Source organism: Falco cherrug, chromosome 5, assembly GCF_023634085.1.
Source record: "Falco cherrug isolate bFalChe1 chromosome 5, bFalChe1.pri, whole genome shotgun sequence".
Lineage (NCBI taxonomy): Eukaryota > Metazoa > Chordata > Aves > Falconiformes > Falconidae > Falco > Falco cherrug.
The window spans coordinates 88,878,366-88,901,468 of record NC_073701.1 but is presented as its reverse complement, the minus strand read 5'-3'; the positions used below and the strand labels follow the sequence as shown (position 1 = coordinate 88,901,468).

Genomic DNA, 23,103 nt, shown 5'->3' with positions numbered 1-23,103 from the left:
CTGAAGTTGTGGTTTGAAAATTTTAGAATCAGGATTTTCTGTTTGTTTTCCAAAACAGTCCTCCAATTCTACCACAGCTGCTGCTAGCTGTCATGGGTAGCATGATGAATGCAGGGTATTCCTGTGGGTAACATCGTACAGGAAGTCAGAATATAGAATTACAATGGATCTTGCTGGTCTTACAGACTGTCATCCATAAAAGAAATTAACAGTGCTTGTGTTTTCCAGTTTCATACTTTTTTTCTTTCTTAACATAGTTAAGTTTGCACATTTTAATGATTTTGATTATTTACACAGTTTTGCATGTAATTGATTTCTGCTTTCATTTACTTTATTAGGATCAACTGTTGCAATTAAGACATGAACTGCAGGCTTGCATTTTCTCTCAAGTAACACAGATTTTGAATTTTCTAGTTTCTGAGAATAACTGCAATTTTGTTAATTGTAAGATATGTTCATGTGTATGTATAAACATAAAATCTTAATGAATGAAAAATCTCAATACTTAATAAACACAAGCAATTCTGGATTTAGCACTGATATAAATGGATTTCTTTTGTTCAGTGCAATTATTCTGGTTTATACCAGTTGAAAAAAAGGCATAAATTTTCTTTCTGTTGGTAATAATGGCCATTAAAGTCACATCCAGTATCTGGCTAAAAGAAATCACAAGGGGTATAAAAGTAGAGGCCTTAAAAACTGTTGTGGAAAGTTTGGAATTACACTACAGTGATTGTTACTGTGAGATAGTCATTGAGAATTGCATTTCTGCAAAGCCTTTGATGTTAAATCAGGTGTAGTGAAAATGTGAAAACATTTTTCCTGACCAAGGCTTATTTTTATCCACTGTAATGTTCAGGCATTTCTCTTTATATTATCTTAAAAATCATCTTTCAAAATCCTTCTTCAAGGTTACTCCTAGCACACTGTTTTAATGAGTGTTTTATAATGACAGATTACTTATTTAGTTGACTGTCTGAGTTAAGGCTATGGCTAATTTTACTATCTTTGACTGAAGCATAAATCCTGAAATGCTTGAAAAAAAGTCTTACACTGATATGTATCTTTGGCAACATACTTCACTGCAAGACAAACAGTCAGACCTCTTTTCTGTTTGTAGGCGTTTCTCTAAGTGCCTACATCACCTTACCAGAAAGTGTTATGTCATATTTATATTTTACATGATATCTTAAAGAAACTCAGTTAAATAACCAGTATAAGTCTAGAGTATCTAGAGGCGGTTTTCAGTTCCAGGCCTCAGCTTCACAAACAACTCTGAAAGATCCGGCTCCTCATCTTCACAAAAGAGGAAGGCAGGCGTGCAGGCTTAGATGATTTTCTAAATGCCAGAACTGCTGTCTTGTTATTTATCTGATGTGTATGGACCTATGAAACTATTGAAACAAGGTAGAGGCTACACATTTTCTAGGATAAATATACTACATGTGTACTTGCATGCATGAATATTGGTCATGATCTATGCATGAACTGCATTAAAATAGAGATGAAATTATAGGACTAGAAGTAAAAGGAGATAATAAGGGGTATGACTGTTTTCCCAGAGAGCCTGCTGAGGAGATACAATTCCTCATTTTATAGGTGTGTAGGGTTTTTTTTCATAACTGAACTAGAAAAAAGATATTAGAAAGAGTTTCTTAAGGCAGTCCCTCTCTGTTAAATAATGTGGTAGACCACTAGCACCCCAAGTGGGGTAAAATACTGGAGTAACACAGCGCAAACCTTGATGTTAAGATCCAGATTTTAAAAAAAAATATTTTATTTTCCTGTTCCCAGTGTTAACACTTTGCTTTATTGGAATACATGTGCGTTTGTCTTTAAAAATGTCCAGTATTAAGGGTGGGTGCCAAAAAGGCTGATGAGAACAGTCAGGGTGTTTCTCCTGAAGCAATGAATCCAAATACAACAGTCTGTGCAGGCAGAGATTTCAGATGCCTGAGACGTGGGGTATATTTAGGAATTTCAGATGAATGTGATTTCTTTCAAAATTTGAGTGTTATTTTGGGAACTGCTATGGTTGAGAGGGTACATGTCTGGAGAAGTGTCTTGAAGTTATTATAATTAAACACGTGTTTATTTACAGGAGTGGGCAGGAATGGGAGTGCATTTGCCAGCCTCATTTGGTGTGTGGCAGTGCTAAGGAAAGCAAGCAAGCAATGCCCTAACTTAGAATGAAATAAGTTTTCCAAAGAACTAAGGACAAGACTTGGCACCATCCACTCTAAGTACAGGATTTGTTTCACTGACTTGCTTTCCCTGACTTATATATGTGTACATTAAGAAAAAGAACAAAAGCAACAACAAAACTGAACAAAACATTCACTGCATATACTTTTTTTGCCCTGGGGACTGAGAGAGCACATGATAAATGAGTCATGTGGCTCATACCTTACATAGAAGCATTTGGGTCCAGCCTGGCTGAGTGGCGTGTAAGAAGCTGAATGGAACAGAATAGCTGATTAGCAAATCAGGCTTATTCATAAAAGGTTTTGTATCGGGGGAAGGGGAAATAATGTGATGCAGGTATGACGAACCTAGTCTCAGGCTGGCAGTACTGTCTGTGAATAGAAAACCTTGCAGATTCTGTGATATAGCAAGTTTTTGTATGTATTTTAGGCAAGGCATACAGTATGGATGATTTTCATATAATATATAGGGGAAAGTGAAGCAGGAAAAATTAAAGACAGATTTTTAACAGCTTCATGATGCAGCTTTTTTCACACATTTTTGTGAAGTATTAATGGCAAACACAGTAGTTAATGATGTATACAGGCCATATGCTGAATTATATCTCAGGCAAAAGGATATGTGATTTATCATATTTGTTTTTCTGTGTCCTTAATTTTACTGTGATTAATGTGTGATGCAAATGCGATGCTTTCTGTATTACTATAGAGAAAAATTATACTGTTTTTTTCCTCAAATTGGCAATGCAAAATCCTTTTAACAAAAAAAGGCACTTTTAAATACAAATGCATGAACATTTTTTAATGCTTTCAATTTAGATCTATTATGACAAATTCTCCTTGGGATAATTTATGGTATTACGGCTTATGGTACACCTCAGGGGATCAGCAAAGAAGTTAATTGTTCCTCAGAGATGTGCAATTTCCACCCTTTGCCCCTCAATCAACAGCTTGCAGAGCAGTAACTGAGAAAATGTGGAGAAACAACTCTGAGCATATTAAGTTATTTCTTCTTGGAACAGCTCTTGCTGGGACATACAGAAATAGAAGCAGCTGGCTGGTGTGGGGCTCTTACAGGTTCCTCTGGCTACTTGCAGAGACAGGATCTTAGACTAGTCTGATTCAAGTCTGATCCGGTATAGTAATTTCTGTGATTACCCTTAGCCTTTGTTATTCTGGGTCAGTTGACCAACACATTAGGAGCTGTAACCAAAAGTCCATCCGTGTTTTGACCACTGGTAAGGAAAAGCTTAGCAGCAGGCTGTACTGTGCCTGCTTATTCAATGTGAAATAAAGGCACACAAGAGACTGTGAGGGTTCATTTTCTTATTTATTCTTTTTGCTTTACCAGTGTGTGTTGTGCTAGTGGGAGCTTGGGGTATAACACCTGTAATGAATTATAAAGTTTATTAACATGTCACAGGGCTGTGTAGTTTAGGTATTTGGAAATACCGTGACTATCTGATAATGAAGATGTTTTGGGGGCAGTTAGATTCTCATATCTATCCTACATCTCTATATTACTGTAAAACGCCTTGATATTGGTTCAATGCCATTATTGCAAACAGGTTTGTGTTCTGTGTCTTTCTGACCAGCTCTGTGCTACTCATTTTTTGCCTTGTGGAAATGCCTATAAATTATTATTAGGAGGAAGTATAAAACACTTCAATTTACTCTTGTTCTTCTCTAAGTAATATGATTGTGGCATCTACAGCATACTATAAAGGAACAGCCTTACCTCATGGGGAAACTCGGTGTTCATCTTAGTGCCAATGTGGCAACGTGATGTAGTACTAGCAACAAAATCCACCAATTTCCAATGTGTTGTAGCTGCAGGTTCTCCCTCCTTCTCACTGCTCTGTGTTAGCAATATTTTTAGGAATGACTGCAGTAAATGACTCAAGGGTAATTGCTGTCCTTTCTGTGTTTTGTCGATTATGCTTGTGACAAACCTAAAAGTGTTTTTCCTATCCTTTACAGCAGGGAAAAATTAAGAAAAACATCCTGTGGAAGCACTCTGCTGTTTTCACACAAAATCCTGCATCTGGTTGTTAATATGCAATTCCCGATACCATGAACTTCCATAGAGATTAGAGATGAGAAAGATCTTTTAGGTCACCTAGTCCTCCCCTCAGTTGTACATACAGTAGATTCACATAAGGAACAGCCATGTCCCTTCTGCACTGAAAGGGAGCATTCTTTTCACATGGCATGAGTGCTTCACTGATACTGGAAAGAAGAGAAAAGACCTTTTTCCTGTAAAGGGTGTGCAAGATGAAGTTGTAGCATGCTGGCATAAAAGGTTCTTTGTTAATTGCTATTGTGCTAATGGTGCTTTGAATATGAATGTTTTGTAAGCAAGAAACAGGCAATGATTCACATGAGCAGTGCCACAAAGAAAACTTAAGCAGGACTGGAAGTGAAAGAAAGTCTTTGGCATTTTGCAGTCTGTTTTTGAATGGGTTGCACAGGTTCAAGTAGTCAAGACCATATATATAATAAACACAGTACTGAGCTGTAGCATCCACTACAAATTTGTAACAAAAAACCCCTCCAACCCACTCCCCCCCCCAAAAAAAAAAAAGAAAAAAAAAAAGCATTGTTATCATAGTAAAACTACTGAGGAATTTGCTGGCAAATTTGTTTCTCTATGTGTGTTAAAGTTCCTCTGTCGCACATGCTCTGAGGCATACATTTTCAACAGGGTGAAGTGCCTGCTAGTTCACCTGATAGAAATCTCCACATTATTAGAATATTATGTCTGTTTTCATGAAATTGTTTCCCCTTATCATGAATATTTTACACTTGGTGAACTTAGAAATCTTTGTGAGATACAGTTAAAAATAGCTACCTTTTCACTTGGCTAGCCAAAACTTAGGTATTTGCATATTATTGTAGGATACAGAATATGTTGATAATGACATAAGTTATCTGAATAATCTTCTGTTTACTAACAAAAATATACACGATTCTGTTCTTGTACAAAGAGTAATTAAAATAACCTCTGTGACTATTTTCCTACCTACTACCAGAAAACACTTACTAGCACTCTTTTTGGATTTGGTCTACATGTTACAAATTTTACAGGTAGGGATACCTGATCCATCTTAAAACAAACTTGCTCAGGCATGGGAAGCTGTCTAGAAAAGCAGCAGGTAATGTATATTGATGAGAAACATGCTAACAAAAGCGTACCTCAAGCTGTAAAGAGCTGAGTTAGTGAAGACTGGCTAGTGTGTTGTAAATTCACTATTTAACTTCCAGCAACTAAGCCATGTAAATAGGCTCTAAACTTTTGAACACAGATGAAATTATGAAAGTGTTTTTTAAGTCCAATAGTAGCAAGTGTGCACATTATTCTACAATTTAATAAAATTTATTTCTGTTATTCCCATATGACTATAGTGGTTAGAAAGAATATCCTGCTGACTGGAGATAAAACATTGCAAAGAAGTGGTCACAGCAACTTTTATTCCTAAAACAGTACATGCATAGATATATGCATAGACACATGCTTATATAATAATAGATAAAGATCCATTTTTAGATCTGCTGTGTGAAAATACAGAAAATTTGTGAAGTTTCCCTTGGAAGACCTCTTGAAGATTATTTTGTTTTGGTATGTTTAAAATGTTGAGACTATATTAACACTTAAGTAGTTCAGTATTGTACTTAAGAGAGGCATAGAGAAGTAGCAGTTGTGGTTTTTGATCTGCAAGGGGCTATTTGCAAGTTGCAGACTCAGTTGAGCAATGCTTTGTTGAGAGGAACCCTCAAGAAACCCATTGCAAGTTTTGCCTGAGTCAGTACTGCAGACTTGTGCTTTTGGTACTGTTACGCAATATAGGTATTTCCAATAAGGTTTCCCCATCGCTTGTATAATGCAGGAGCTGGTTGAGAAAGCTCTTTTGTGGACAGTTAATATTAAAAGGAAACAATGAAATTCCTGCAGGTGGAGTATTCTAACTTGTTTCCATCAGCATCTTTAAAAACTAAGATTATAGACACCAACCAAGCTAAGACTGTGGGGTTTTAAACTCTTTTTTGCATCCAGTGTTAATGTGCAGTTTCTTTTATTTTGTTGTGTATGATGCTTTTCAATGTAAATAAAAAAAAACCACCCCCCAAAAAAACAAACAAACAAACCACACAAACAAATAAACAAAAAAAAAAAACCAAACCAGCAAGAGATTAACAATTTAGATGACTAACCTTTAGGAATACTGAGTGTTTTGTCAGGGATGTGCCCTTATTACAGCTGACAGCAAAACACTCAATCATTTAGTTTAGTAAGGGAAGAGGAGTATACTTCTATGAGGGTTACATAGGAATTCCACAGAAATAATATTAAAATCTATAGAACTAAATTTTGTCTTTGATATTGAATTGTATAAACTGCCTTAAGAGCTTGTAGAAATGTGACTGTTCTCTGAGAATCAGCACCCAATGTCTTCCTAAAAGATATGTTGTATGTCAACCACGAATTGTTGAGATTGTTGCAGAAATTGCTGGATTAAATTTTGTGGCCTTCATAAAGCTAAAAATAGATTATATTAGTGTAACTGCTTGTTTCCATCCCTTAAATCTATGGCTCCACTATGTTTCCTGTAAAGGAGTGCAATACAGAAAAGTAGTTTTAACTCTCACTGTCGTGTCCTGGTCAACCGCTGTGTGTCTGGTGGTCTGATTTTGAATATGAGCAGTTGCTGCGGCATCGCAATCGCTTGTGGCACCTGATTTTCAGAGGTCATAGTTTAAAAAAGTAGGCAGGGTATATTGTCTGTGTTGTTACTGTGTTCTTTGGCCCAACCAACCTCCAGTGTGCTGCTTTTGACAAAGGACAGGATTCCTGCTTGTCAACACAACGGCCATAGCATATGAGCACCCGCATTGCCTGCCCTAAGAAAAAGGCAGCTCTCCGCCCTTTTTCATCCTATGACCAAACCCTCTAATTTGATTTCACTGAAATAATTTTGAAAATTTCAAATTATATTTTCTGACGGTGAATGAGACAGGGAGACTATTGGCCTTTAAAATACCTTCTGTGGCTGTTCATAGATTTGCTGGATGTGTTACAATAAATAAAATATTGCCTGTTAGATGAAGAAAGACTATTCCTTCTAATCAGTGACTGTTTCTGCTACCGAGCTCCTTCTGAACTGTAGTGTATTTACTACATAAAACATCTGAAGAATTTTTATGAAGTAGAATCTGATGAATCTTTGAAAATCAGTTCCTCTGTGTGTTACATATACAAGGTAAAAACATCCACACATTAGATGAGTTTTGGAGATGAATTGCATTATTTGTGTTTTTAAGTTATCTGTCTCCTGGTATTATGTGCAATATTATAAAAATAAAAATAGAAATCTTATATAGATATAAGGCAGTCACCTGTAATTTTTACCAAATACTGAGGTATATACAGAGAAAGCTTTGCTAAGTTTTGAGACCAGTAATTGCCCAAATTAAGTATAAAAAGAAGGAAAAATGTTTCAGATCATAGAAGTTTTGGGTAAGGAACGGTAATATTTTATGTATACGTGAAAAGCTACATTAAAAAAAATAATCACATGGCTTCATCTGTCAGTCAGAAATCATGTTCTGCATTGTCATATCAAACCGCTGTCTGACAGGATGTGTGATTGACTGTGCAGTCAGGATAAAACACATCCACCTGTAGCAGGGTTTCCCACGGACAGCACACCGGTTCAGCATGCTATAAAAACTAAAAGCCTTGCTGCATTGAAACACATTTGCTCCTCTGTTGGTCAAACACTGGCTAACAAAAGCAGAAGTCATGAGAAAAGGCCAATTTCCAAGCTATCTAAAGGTCAGCATGGCATCTAAAGATTCACTATGGTAAGTCTCCTGGGCATTGACAATAATATATATGAACACAAATTTCAAAAAAATCAGAAGTGGTTGTAATAATTGTATTCTCACATGAAAGATGATCCCATATAGTTGTATTCCTTTCTTTTTATTTTCACCTGTCTCATTCATTTTACTATTTTTTTCTTGATTTTGATTCACGTAGCATTGATTTCTGTTAAAATCCCAGCATAACCATAGCCTATTCACTGTTTGATTAAAACAAAAGTCCCAGGGTTACCCCAAAGAGCATATAGTTTACTGTAACACAGCACCTAGTCATGTGGAATTGGGGGAAACCACAGGGGGTATGGGATAAGTACAGCCTTGTTGCTGAGTTTTCTTTTCTAATACTTTTAATTGTTCTCTTAGTGGCAGCTGTTAGTCTTCTGTGCTAGTCATTGAGCTCATTTCAACTCAAATTGCTTGCATGTTCAGTTCTTACATACATGACAAAAGAAGGGTAAAGATTCCCACCGCTGTGGTTGTTGACAAAGGAAGCCCATTGTACTTGAGAACAGCTGAGTTATTATCTCTTTCAGTGCACAATAAAATGTCACCAACAAGTCACAGCAGCAGTGTACATGCTGACACTGGGCTTGGAAAGTACCAAAAGGAAAGAGAGCCAGAGCAGAATCACTTGGCTAAATGCTCGTCCTTTGAATGCACATGGAGCAGGCTAACTAAAATTCCCAGAAATAGTTTTAAAAAGGTTAAGGTCCGTTCTCGTATGGATGGAGTCTCACATTCCAATTCTCACTGCTTTGCCCATGCAAAAGCGGTTGTCAAATGAAAAGCGCTTTTTTCATAGTGGTTTCTTTTGCCAGGGGGAGGGCTTTGGTTTTGGTGGGGTTTTCTGTTTGTTTGGTTTTTTTCTGTCCTGGTAAGCCCAGGTACATGAGAGCTCCACATGTAGAGTCCCAAGAACCTTGATCCTTGGCCATCATTTTAGCATCTGTTTCATGACTGCAGAATCAGATATCATGCAGTTGGATTTGAAGTTGTAGACACCGTGAAGTGTCCAGGAATCCTTTGTCACCCATATCAATGGGTAATATTTTATGTATACATGAAAAGCTACATTAAAAAAAAAAATAATCACATGGCTTCCTCTGTCACTCTGAGTCTCAGTTTGTTCTCAGACACTTCTTGTAAGGTTGATTTATAATCTTCTTGCCACCCTTTCTTCACTCCCTTTCTACTACTAGCCTCATAATCTTTTATTTCCAGCTTCTTTCCATGGCACTAATAACTCTCTGCCATGTAACCTACATAATTTAATTTATTCCTACTGTGGCTTCCTCTTTTAAATTCCTGCTTTGCTATCTGCTCAGTAGTTATCTTGATATATGTTCACATGCTTCATAGCTAGGGGTTCTTGGGGTCCTTTCCCCTCTTCCACACCTGCCCAGCCTTCCTTGCATAACATAGGCATGGTCACAAATATCTGCCCAGTTCTTTCACGTTCTTCCTTTAATCACAGTAAATCTGGTCTGCCACTGTAGTACTCTGATCATATCAGGAGGACTGAACTTAGTGTACTTAAAAAAAAAAAAAAAAAAAAAAAAAAGAACAAACCCACCCAAACAGTTCTTGTCTTTAGTCTTCACTTACCCACATTAACCTGTTACTGAAAATCGTAACCAGGAAAACGCTCCAAGCCAAATGACAGTTTAGAAAGCCGACATTGGCTTGTTGCAGTACTGGGGACATGGGGGATTTTTCCTCCTAACATGCGCACCCAAGCTGCTCGAGGGTACACATATACAGTAGAGTCCTTGCATATTCTTAGTACGTTACATATTCATTGTCATTCCGTACAGGACTGGTTACAAGTTTTTCTCTCCTAAAGCAGATCGGTGCACATCCTCAGATAAACTGAAGTTTTCACCAGCTCCTCATGCTCTCAAAGCCAGGGTTTGCCCCCTTTCAAGAGAGCTATTCGAGCTGGAGGTCGTGATCTCCCATTACTACCATCACCTTTGTCCTACTTTCAACTGATTTTCTGAGGATTGCAACAGCTTATCAGCTTGACTCCTCTTGCCGGCAGAACTTTCTCACTCAGAGGCTTCTTTCTGCATAATTTACATAACGGCGTTCTTATCGTGTCTTCTTTGGTTCCCAAGGTTGACTCCCTTGATTAGAAGTCCTTCCAGTCATCAGTTTTGAGGACTTGAGATGGTGGATGCTTGAGAGGGCGTGTCATTTAACAACTTCAGAGGGTGGGTCAGCTTGATCTAAATAAACTTCGTGCATGTTCTTGTTTAGGTAAACCTGAATTCGGTAACTGGGGAGTTTAGGCAACAGTCCTACTGACTCCACTGAACAAGTTGTGCAAGTTTTTGACCTTAGTCATCTGACTCAGCAGCTACTACATATAGCTAGGCTTTGTCCCCTTTTTCCTTTCTTTCTTGCCTTATTATTTTCTTTTTTCTATTATCTGTCTTTTTAGTTTCCATTATACCCCTCCCTTGTCTCTATTCTTTACTGTTGTCTTCAGATCCTCTTCTTTGGGTCCGAAATTGCTGTCTCTCTCCAGTTAAATTTGCTTTTCTCAGTATGCTGGCAGCAAAGTGAAATGTGATGAAAACCTGATCTCTGAAGGGTTCTTTGCTGGCATATCACAGATCAGATTTTTAGTAATTTTTACTTTGCTTCCAGCACACTAATTGAATACAGCAGAGCAGAACAGCAGGGGACAGAAACAGAAGACACTGAGTCCTGACAAAGGCTTTCTCTAGGGGTAGCTGTTCAATTAGCATCTCTTATTAGACAGCAAGCACTAACTACCCACAGACAATGAAGCATTAGATCATTCACAGATTGAAAACCAGTGGATATGTACATCTGTGGATATCCAGGCAAATGCTGAAATCCTGGGCAAAGTTGTGGGCCAGGTTGCCTATTTAAAGCATTGGCATTTTAGTATGTAGTTAGAAACCACCAACTCAGAAATGGCTAGGAGTACATGTATTGTACCTAAACAAAATTAAACGTGTAGGTTTTATCTTTTATTTATTATTAATAATAAATAATTATTAATATTATTTATTATGACTGTCAGGATTCTTGTTGTGACCCTGTGTGATTTGGTAGAAGATACTGGATTGGTGTGTTTGGGTTTTTTTTCTGTTTCTGTTAGACTGCTTTGTAAGCATTTGAAAAATATGTTACATTCACTGTATTACTTTTCTGTGTAAGCAATTGTGGCAATTGCCAGCAAAAAGCTAAGGGGTCGAGAACAAACGTGGAGATGTATTACAAATTCAAGTGAGAGCAATTATAAATAGAAGAAAACTGGGCCTTGAAAATAAAAATTTAAACAGACATGAATTAGCTGTGAAGCTGATTTTTAGGGCATTTTCCATTTTAGGATAGTGCTTCTTTCATACAAATATTTCAACATCTGAATGTAAACAAACCTAAGATACCTATTACTAGATCACCGAGTCACACGGTATTAAGGTTTTCAAAGAACTGAGAAGAGAGAGACCAGGTAAATAGGTGCTTGTTTCTAAACTACAAAAAGGTCAGATATCTTGTGTCCCTATGCATTTACTCTCATATCTCATTTTCATTGTTTATTTATTTATTTATTTTGGGGCGCACTGTGATGAGGAAATTCTGCTAATTGGAGACACAAACAGGAAAGAAGATAAGAGCTGTTGATTTTCATGAGAGTGCTCCTAGAATCTGGATTCTACTTCAGCTTTTGTTACTTAATTCTTTGTTTGTTTATTTGTTTTGGGGGGTTATTTTCTGTCTGGTGTTCTGGGGATTTATTACATATTAATACTGTGCCTGGATGCCTTGCTAAATGCAGTAGTTTTCAAGTTAAACCTATGCTGCTGTGATTTACAAAGTTTCTACAGTCACACAGCTTAATACAGCAACTAGTTATGATACAGCTGAATTCTTAGGGACCATTCACGTAACTGGCAGGAGTGCCCCTTAGGCAGTCCTTTGGGATGGCATGGATGACTGCATAATTTGGAGATTATCTCCTGTATATTATCCTGCTTCTCCCAAATATATGTTGTCTGTAGTGTAATCGGCACTGTTTGTGGTAAACCGAGGTTTTCATTCTTTTTCAGGGAGCAGGTCAATAGTGAAGGTCTCTTCTCAATCCTGGGGTTGCAGTAGGATTTCTCCTGTACTGGAACTATAACTGGGGAGAGCTGCAGGAAAAGCCTCTGCCTTGTCATTCAGTCTATTACTCTTCATCTAGTTACCTGGTCTCAATTTGTAACCTCTCTGTAGCTCACCGGAGATCACTTTTTTCTGCATATTTCTCAACTTCTGCTCAAGTATCCCTCCCAAACTTGACAGCAAGAGCAAAATGATAAAATGGGTGTCTAGACATTGCTATATTGCTGTTTTTAGAACCAAATAGTCTTTGGTCTAGATGCCCTATAAATAATTGAGATGAGCTAACTCTTTGTGAATTAGCACTGCTTCCAATTTTTTAAGTGGAGCAGAATGACTGCTGGAAAAGGTGTCCAAGGGTTGTGATGTTTCCTTGTTGTGTAGTAAAATAGATTAACATTTGGGGCTTATGCACTATTACAGTCAAATTGCTGCTCTAAAAGCAGTTCATGATTGCAATGTCTTATTACAGTACTGTGATTCACTTTCTGTTTCTGCTGGTCTCTTTCCTGCTGCTGCAATTTAACTGATGTATGTCTTTAAAAACCTATTACTTTGCATATTTGTTGTAGTTGTTTAATTTCTTATACTTATAATATTAAAGCACGCTCTCTTTCTGAAGGTAAGTGGGACAGAGAAAGGTCTCCAGGCTAGTGACCACTAAGAATTCAGAGGTTTTGTTTCCAGCTCTGCAACAAATTTCTTGTGTGACCTTGGTCAAGTTGATTAACCCCTGTGCAAAATGGGGACAATGAACAGCATTTATCAGTCATAGGTAAAATAGCTAAGTGTAATAAGTTCTGCAAAGTGTTTTGGGATCTCAGATACATAGGCAGTGTATATGTACTGAATCAGGCAGAGGAGAGAAATGGTCGGAGCAAAAGGCTACAGCTGAAAAAAATAGGAGGAGGAAAAACATGAGGCAAAGAGAACAGAGCGACTGGGAGAGAAGTGGGATGATGAAACCAGTTGGGATCAGTTGGAGGTGGCTAATTATAAAAGATGTGGGTCCTGTTCAGAGTTAATAGGGCGAGGAACACTAGGATAAATGTGTTTGTCTAGCTACATCTAAACTGATGAATCCAATGGCATTTCTGAACTTTGGGAATAAGCTATGCTGATCAGGTTTTTTTCAAAGTTCAAGGAAAAGAACAGTGAAATAATGTATGAAAACCAAAAAGGAAATATTTTCTTCAATGCATACTTTAAGCTTGTATTAAGTTCTAAAAGTTTCATTAAAAAATAAATAACATGGAGAACATCATTCTATAAGAAGTATAGGTGAGGTAGGTTCACTTTTAAGAAGCATGTTTCAAAATGGTATATCTGGCTTATCAGAAATTTTCCCTCCTCCCCACTACAAAGAATCTTCCATTTGCTACTTCAGGCATCTGGAATTGACTAATAAACATCAACTGAGCCATCTTTTTTCTACTTTATTTAGATTCCTCAACCATGGTTTTCATTATGATTTGTAAATATTCATTTCACACTCCACCTTTTTGTGCATAGGAGCAACAACATATTCAGAAATCTTAAATCTCAGTACCCAAATGCTGGTTTAATCAATATTCTCATTTGACTAAAAAAAAAAAATATAATTTTTACTTTTATTTCCAAGTTTATTCTCCAACATTAAACAAGAGAAAACAAACTGTAAGAATCTGAGTGTCTTAATCTCAGGTATTTTAGGTGGCAGTAAGTTTTTGTACTTACTGCTGCTGAACAAGATTTATCTTACTTTTGTGCTATCACAAAAAGTTCATGATTTTCAGTTATTAGATTGGCTAGAGATGCAGCAGCTGATAACTGCCCGAATGCAGAGTGAATGTGTGAAAAGACAGTATAGAAAATAAAGCTGATTTTATATAGGAAAGTATATATATAATGTTAAACCAGGCGAGGACCTTACTGACAAAATGTCTAGTTGCAGTATTTAGCAGAAAATTATCTGCGGTGTTCTGAAACGCTACTCAGTTGATCAGTCTTAGATTGGACTATACTGATCATGAATAGAGAATTATTTATTTTTTTTACTAATAACTGGAAATCCATTGCTTATTGCTTTATCATACAAAACAGTTAAGAACACCTTGGTGGGTAGCTTGGTGTCATGTTTATATAACCTCTGCTTGTCTGCAACACCTCAGAACTATTTGAACTGTTCGTGTGAGAAACCCTTGGATAGACTCTGTTTGTTCTCCAGTTCAAACGGTATTACCCAGGAAAGCAACTCTACCATTTGCTGAGTGCTGTCAGTTCCGATTAACTTCAGTTTAAGCGAGGGGGCACAGCTCTTCTTAGGAGATGCAAAGTAGTATCAGTTCAGATTCATAAGATGAAATTCTGTTCTTTGCAGAAGGTCAGCACAAAGCCTGTATATCGTTTAAGTGCCACTTAATTCTTTATAATGGAGCTTGGAGTGGATTTGAAGAATCTGATAGGCTTTTTGCTGTCTCGTCTGCAGAGGGCTGAATTTCACCCCTGTTGAATATACACACTAAAAAGGCAGCTATACTGCCTCAGGAAATACATCGTATTCCTTCACTTTGACTAGCGTAACTCAGTTTCAATTACTGGTAGAAATTCTTGATATTACCCTGATAAAATTGTTGCATACTTTGCTCCCTCCCTATATTATGCATTTCGCTTCACCGTGATACTTTCTCTGCTTTAATGGACAAACTGAAAAGTGAAAATGCAAAATTAGATGTAATCCCAGACACGATCATGGCCTCTCTTTCGAAACTGGGACTGTGCGTGTGTCAGAGACCGAGTGTTGGTCCAGGCCTCGCTGCACTCCCTGGCGTGAGGGCACCCGCTCGGCCTGCTCATGGCAATCGGCCCAGTGACCGAGGCCTCTGACAGCGGCAGTGTGGGGGCGAGTGCGCTTGCCAGGCTTTTGAAACAAAGCGAGGGTCAGGTCCAAAAGCTGGATGGGGAGGAGAGACCCCGGGGGCTGCCTCACCACAGGGGTGGCCCTGGAGCCGGTGCCCACCCTGCTGGGGGGGCTGCCGCAGGCCGCTGCAGGGGGTGTGTGGCTGGCTGCTGGGGGTGCTTGGGGTTAGTTCCGAAGCGTGTGCAGGCCTCTGCAAGGGCTCATGAACATCTGGTGTCTCGTACTACACTTTACTTTGTTGTGTTACTGGTGTTGATCCTGCAGAACATATCCTGCACTGCCGGTTTGGTACTGATTCGTTTCATGTGAGCCGGGTAGTTTTTTCCTGCAAAAGAAGTTGTTCCAATTCTCAAAGCCTAAATGCATGAACTTAACACAGTAATATTTTAGACTTTATGTTCTGTAAAATACTCTTAGTGTGTTCTAAATTTGTGTGTATATAGCGAATACCCAGAGCAAGGACTCCGTATGTTGGTGATATTACAGATAGCTGTGTTCTGAGAGCGCAACCAAGCAAACACTGAGAGTAATTCACAAAGGAGAGAAACATATTTTTTTTAAAGATTAGTTCAAATTACTTTTCCAGGAAAACCTCCCACCTCAGACAGTAGAGGCAATTTAGTATATATTTTTGAGTTTGACTATTCAGTCTTTCAGTGATCCTTCATATTGTTGAAACATTGAAAGAAATAGACATTTCCATATCTGCATTGCAAAAGATATGCATGCAAATGGGTGAGGTTTGGTGTTGCCATTTTACTGAGCTTTTTCTGTAAAGCCTGCAACTGTATGCATGCCTTCACTTGGAAAGGATGGGCTATTATCTGTTACATAGGAGATGTTAGCCTCAAAAAGTGGTATGATCCAGTTCTCAGTAGTGCAGTACCTACGGACCCCAAGCACAATCCAAATTTCTGTATATTACACACTATAAAAACTTAGCAGTTTTGCTTCAAAAAATTCTAGTTATGAAAATTGTTTGGGAATCATTCCTTCAGCAATATAAATATATTGTCTAATGAACAGTGCAAATTCCAATGTAGACGTTTGGGAGCTAAAGTGGTTTTTATAATGAAAATCTTAATATGAATTTCATATTGAGATTCCACTGAAAGAAATAAGTGTTCATTATATTGCTAGGGCCTACCAACAATTGTACCGGGACTGAGGACACAAGTTGTTTCATGTCAAAAAATTGGAAAGGATTTTATTAAAAGACTTTAAATAACACTTCTATTTCTTGCCATGACCCAGCGGCACTGGGAATTGTATTCTTAGGTAGTTCCAGATAGAGGAAGTCAGGAGCATAGGGAGGCTGAATCACATGTTCAAGTGAGCATAAAAAGCTTCAACCACCATGGCGTATAAATGCCCGCTTTTAAGCTCCCTGGACCTAAAATTAATTTGGAGCATCATAAACTTCTTGTACACTTACCTTGCTAAGTATTTCTCCTATAATTCTCTTTTTGTTGGTCTCATGACTTTTGAAGATATATGGAATATATTGGTGTCACACATCAGCATAGAAGAGGATGTGATCTGTGTCTTTGTGTGTGGAACTTTGGAACTTGGTCTGCACTTGAGGCCTAGGACACTTACATACAAATTGAGGTGGTGAAGCTTTCTTACAGTCTAGCCCAGGATTGCTGAGATGATCTCTGAAGGAACTGAAGATCATTTTCTGTGAACTGCAAGCTTTACAGTTGAGAGTAAAAGACAGATTGTTTGGAGAACCTCACCTTGTTTAACATGAGTATATGGTACCATGCAAGTGAGTGCATCTCTGTCTACACATTTTATAAAAATTATCCCAAACACTCCACCCTACAATTTTGTCTACAGGGGGAGAGTGAAAGAATAATGAAATATTAGATATTAGTCATATTGATTGATATTCTAGGAGAAAGTTACTACAGAGAGTAACTCAAAAGAAGTAGTAGTAGTATAATCCAGAAAGAAGTCTACGGGAACTAAAGCCCCTTTTCTCCCTGCCTTGGAGAAAAATTTCTCCCTACAGCTCTTCTGCATCTACTTGAATGCACACAGAGCTCTGTTGTTCCAAGACTACTTACTGTGTGTGACTTTGAGGAAATTTTGCAGAACCAGCTTACCAGAGATGCAAGAATTAAGAGGAGCCAAAAAACACAGAACCACCTTTCAGACAGTTAGGGACCTTCCTGACTAGACTTCCTTCCCCTTGTAGTAATAGGGTAATAGAGTGTTTGTTCCAGTCTTTTCCCTCTGCTTATTGCCTCCTTCCCTGTGATTTCCCAACCTTCACTTCTTTCAACACCTGTCCTTATCTTCCTAGTTCCTACCCCTAACTATATCCCTACGATTGCAAGTATCACAGTTTCACAATTGCTGTCATTATGTTGACCCCTCTAACTATTATAGCTTTTCTCTCTCCATTGTGTGTCTCATGTCTATGTACAGTGTAAGCGCTTCAGGATAAGGGGTGTCTGCTCAGGTTTATACAGTCTAACACAATGGATCCCCCTCTGGTCACTTTCAGGCTACAATAATGATTAATTAGGATAGTAAGTCTTCAGCTGTTAGCCCCCCAACAATATTTCCTTGACTGTAAGGAGCATGGAATTTAAAAGTTAGCTAACTTTTATACTCTTTTGATTTATAACAGAGCTCTCTTTTGTTTTATTGTTGGTTTTGAAGTTCTGTTTTTATTATGAAATTTGTTGGCACAGCAGGTGTAAATAATTTTGTAAATTGCCTAGAGCTGTCTACATCATAACCTACAGCTGCATTATCAGATGATGAAAATAGACAACTCAAATGGGAAAGTGTTTAGAGATAAGTGAAATGTGAATTCTCCTGCCAATTTGTTTTGGTTTTGTTTTTTTTTTGTCTTTTCTTTTCTGTTCCATAGCACGAATTATCAAAACAAAACAGTGGTGTGAAATGCTTCCATGTTTAGAAGGAGAAGGCTGTGATTTGCTAATCAATAAATCAGGCTGGACCTGTACACAACCAGGAGGACGGATAAAGACAACCACGGTAGGTGACTTCTATATTTCTTCAGTTTCTCATTCACTTTAGTTTATTGAAAAACAAAGAGTGAGATTTCTAATTGTTTTTCAGCAAAGATATGTGAAGTCTCTTGTGTTATAATTAAGCTATGTGCCCAAGTGTGCTTACTGAAATACATAGCAATGTTAATCACAAAACCAAGAAAAATAGGTAATTCCCACAGCTACTAAGAGTCAAAATTATATCAAGGTTTTCTTAAAAGGTACCAGTGGTTTAACCAACATTTCTATTCAGCCTGAAGACAGTATCTTATCACTTCACTGTAGAAGAATTTTCTTATGCTGAGGAAGTGTAGGGTATAAAACTGAACACATGGTCTAGCAGGGCAAAAAGAAAGCTTTCCTTGGGAATTGAGAAGAAAATATTTTTGATATTCCCACTTTACTGGAAAAGCAAGATGAACAGATAGATCTTTAGTTTGCAGTGAGACAGTCAGTGAGACCCATAGAAAACACAATAAAAGTTCCCTTCTTTCAGCTTCCTTTTGGTCCTGGTTTGCTCAATAAACTGTCTGATTTGGTGTCTTGGGGCATGTGCTTGTAGTGAAGCTGGAAGTATATATGACAGTAATAGTTTCTAGGGCCTGTAATATATCAAATAGATTTCTAGCAAATGTTCTCAAATGCCAATAATTCTTTGATTTAATAAATGGAAAGAATTTGAAAAGATGTAATAAAGCAATATTCTGATAGCTTGGTAGACTTCTAATCTTTTTTTAGATTTACATGGAGCTTGAGTGTAATTTAAATAAGTGCAATTTCAAGAATATTTAGTCTTAAAAGTACTTATCATTGAGGACTAAATTAAGGCCCATCATCCCCTGCACAATTTCTCTGTCTGAGCAGGAGACAGACACCAGTACAAAACCTTTTATTGTTTTAGAAAGTCTATATTTTGGAAAATTAGTGTGTTTTTTTCTTTTTAAAAAAGAATGAAGATTTGATAGTGCTTTATGAGATACCTGCAAAACAAAACTTTATGAATTGTGATGCTTTGATGTCCTGTATTTACCAGACATAATATTCGTTGTGGATGGGGCTATACAACTTAATTCAGTCTTTGAGGTCTTACTTAAATATTGTTTGCCTTTAGATCTTCTGCATTCAAGTTATGTAAGAGTGACATAAAAAAAAGCCAAAGGAAGGAAATAAGGTTTTGAAACATTAACGCCAACTTCCAAGGGCAAGGAGACCCAATACAGTAACTTTGTCATACTCGAAATATTACCCTAAATCTCGTTACTTCAGGCATATTTTCTGTACCTGAGGTCAACAGAAAACCCATGTACTGTGACACATTGCCAGCTGTCATTGTAGTTCTTTATTTGATGTTTTATGCTAATGGCATGACTTAGTAATGCAAAGTAAGCAGAGGATCTATTCTCCAGTATCTATCTTTAATGAAGTGATTCAGATATTCTTTCAGATTAAACACTAGAAGCCTGATTCTGAACTCTTACTTGTCTGTATATCTCTTTAATGCTATTGACATGAATGGAATGACTCATGATTTTGATTAACAGAAATGAAATCACTACCATGCCCCATCAGTAAAATTAAGGCCATGGCAAGAGTAATGTTTTAAAAGGGACTTTCCTCCACACAGAGACATCATTGACATTGGTGAGAAGAGATTCTGCCAGAGAGCCAATGGTAGAACAACTCTGAGCACAAACCCTCATCTAACATCAAGCAGTCTTCAACAGTTGGTATCACAGATGCAGACACACAACAAACACACAGTACTTTTCAGTCAAGCCAGACTAGCAACTCAAAATACTTCAAGAAGCACTGAATCCAGAAGGGGAAGGGGGGGGCGGAAAGAAAAGAAAATAGAACATCTCCAAACTAGAGGAAGAAAAAAGAAAGAAAAAAAAAAAAGCTAAAGAACCCCCAATCTATAGTACAGTATTACTGAAATATTAAGAATAAACAAATACGTTCATTTGTTCTTTAGTCATTTGGTTGAAGGGTAAGCTTTGCACAATGTTAATAGGTTTGGGAGCTGTGTCCTAGGGTGACTATATCAAATGCATGACTTTGATTAAAAGAGAATAACTTTTCTAAAAGAAAGAGCAGAAGACACTATTTACTGTGTAACAGTACTCTGAGGTCAACAGCTGCTGATGCAGTCATGTAACTTCTATTTCTGCTTCTAATCAACACACCTGAGCTGCCAGGCCCATCATTGCATTTCGGTGTAATGGGAAGGATTTCTGGCTGGGAAGAGCTAGAAAAATGGCCACCATTTTAATATGGGGAAACAAATGTCCAAACGTATTGAATTAATTATTATACACTAAATGTCTGTCATTTAGTGGAAATAATTCTTTACCATGTCTGCAGCAACAGCCAGATTAGGTTCTTAATTTGTTAGCTATCAATTTTGTTAAAACATATTTGTTAATCTAATATTTGCAGGCTTTTCCTGCTAATATTAGTTTATATCTTGGAGATACTTGGCCGTAGGTCTTGCATTATCGTAGTGGTGGTAGATCATATAGCAGTCATATCATTATTTGGTAAATGCTGAGACAATAGTTTGCCACCCACACTAAAGCCAGAACAGTATTGAACTCTGATGGACTGAGACCAGCTCTCGTGATAATACCAGCTTTCACAGTGATTCCAGGAGGTTGTGTAGAAGTCCAGCTTTTTAATGTATTGGGTTTAGAAGTAGCATGTGGAAAGGTAGGACTGCTAGAGATCTTATATAGGACATGAGTTCCTTTTTATGTCAGACTCACAGTTAAATATATTTCTACCAAAAAAAGGAAGAACTAGGATTGTTTCATGTAGGTGAGTTTAACATCTATTATTTTTCTGTGAAAATACCAAGCAAGCAGCAAATTAAAATACCTATTGCTCTAAAGCAAAAGTGCAATTTCTGTAAACTGTCTGGAAAGCGCTGATGCTACTTTATGGTTTGTGTCAAAATTGTTTAGACTTTTTATGCAGAGCCAGATTTTTTCACTGCCTGACACTTCTTGTGATCACCTCTGGAAATAATGCAACGAAATAAAAATTCTCTCCTCACATGGGTAGCAGTGTTTTATACCCATTTTGTGCTCACTTTGCACAGCTATAAATGACTACACAAGGTGCAAGGCAACGGAAAATCAGACTCAAAGTATACTCTAAGTGGATCTGGGTGTCACTTCTGCCCTGTCATCCTTTCTACAAGGTGTGAATGAACCAAAGATTTTTCATCTGCTAAGAGGCTTTTAGAATTGAGCTTTGACTGGGCAAACTGCCAATCTATGTATTAAGCAGCTGACTGTCAATACAAGGAAACAATATGGCAGCATGTAAAAGAAGATAGCAAGAGAATACTACACAATTGTTAGCACTTTCAACATCCTAAGTACCTTCATATAACAAATGTCTTTACAGTCACTTTAAAATCACCTGCCTTAAAAATTTCTTCCCCTTTTGCTATTCTTATTGCTCTTTCAATTCTTTTTTTTAAAAATGAAGCTATATGATTTTTTAAAATACTATGCAGTTTTAATAGTGCCGGAAGATATGACTTTTTTAAAAAAACAAGATATTGCTAAGGGACCTGTCCATTTTATCTTTTAGAGTATAAAACTTGCCAGTGTATGGATGAGAAGATACACAATGTATTGGATTTACAGGGGAAACTAATTTTAGCACTAAAGTGTATATATGTTGTCAATGATCCATCACTACGTAATTGTTACTTAATTAATTCCTTCTTCTACATGATGTGATTTCAATGCATGGAGCTTAACAGAACATTCATGCACCAGTTCCTCAGTAGCTAACCTTTTAAAACCTTTGCAATTTTACTGCTAAATTAGCTGAAGTGGGAAATTAAAGAGTATGAAGAAGCTAAGAGAGAGCTCACAGTGGATAAAAGGTGTAATTACTCTGACATGGAGCTCAGTGCTTAGTTAGTAAAATTTACTAAGGATCTAGCTTCACCACGGGACGTGACTTTCTTAATAGAGTTTACTTACACACAGAGAAACTTAGCATTCCTCACCATTAATATAAATGACATGCTGGCTGGGTTGGAAAGGCGATTTGTTCCTTACCCTGAAAAATACAATAGCTGTTTGTATTGGCTGCAATTTAAATCAAGATTTTTCTGCAGCGCTTTATCATACACATGTGTATCTGAGTTACCTTTATCATACACGTGTATGATAAAGGTAACTCAGATAAAATTTAATGGTTTGCTTTTCATCACTTAGTTATGAGCAATGTGTTCTCATTCATACCATTACATTCAAAGTAAGAATAAATATATATATATGTTACATACTTGTAACATACTTGAGAATTTACTTTTTTTTAGACTGAAGACCAGCTGGAAATGTCCTGAGGCCATGGTCTAGTGGTCTGAGCTTGGGACTGGGAGCCAGAAACTCCTGAGCTCTAATCCCGGCTCTGACAGTGACTCCCTCTGTGGCCTTGGGTAAGTCACTGAACCTCTCTGCCTCAGTTTCCCCAGCAGTAAAAATAAGAGTAACAATCTTTAGCTACCTACCTTAGTGAATTTGGAAGTCCTGAGTTAATATTTTAAGAGGTTTAGAAATTCGGAGTAACTTTATAATAAAAATACTGTTATTTATACATGTCCTTATTGGTGATACTAATGTTGTTGTTAGATATTCCATAACCCTGGCATTCCTGTACTTGGCCTCACCTATGTTACAACTCTTGAGTGTTTCTAAATGTGCATTTCACATCTTCACAGTTCAGGTGATTTTATTTTGTTAAGCTGTTTTTGGAAGTTTTTTGACATCCCACCAGTTCTAGTTCTGTGTCATTCCAGGACACAATACCCACCAAAATAAGGTTTCAGGCATCACCAGATTAGAGCAGTGGAATGATGCAGACATGCATGCCATGCCAAATTAAGTTTCCCTTTTCCCCATTGTGAGAAGTGGTCAGCTTATGAAAC

General features: G+C 37.4%; 1 protein-coding gene across 8 annotated transcripts in view; it reads left to right on the top strand.

Annotated features, from left to right (window-relative positions):
- The window catches only part of TAFA5 (TAFA chemokine like family member 5), a 443,592-nt gene that overhangs the window by 347,246 nt on the left and 73,243 nt on the right, over nucleotides 1-23,103 (top strand). For 5 of the 8 annotated variants that reach the window (XR_008732599.1, XR_008732598.1, XR_008732601.1 and 2 more), the window contains 2 exons: nucleotides 18,011-18,138; nucleotides 22,495-22,614. Coding sequence is in view for 2 of the 8 variants with exons in the window: in XM_027815445.2 (XP_027671246.1) it covers nucleotides 18,011-18,138 (128 nt within the window). In the remaining 6 variants the exon portion in view is untranslated. The remainder of the gene's footprint in view (nucleotides 1-18,010; nucleotides 18,139-22,494; nucleotides 22,615-23,103) is intronic. The other 3 variants (XR_008732600.1, XM_027815445.2, XM_027815452.2) reach the window with 1 other exon arrangement.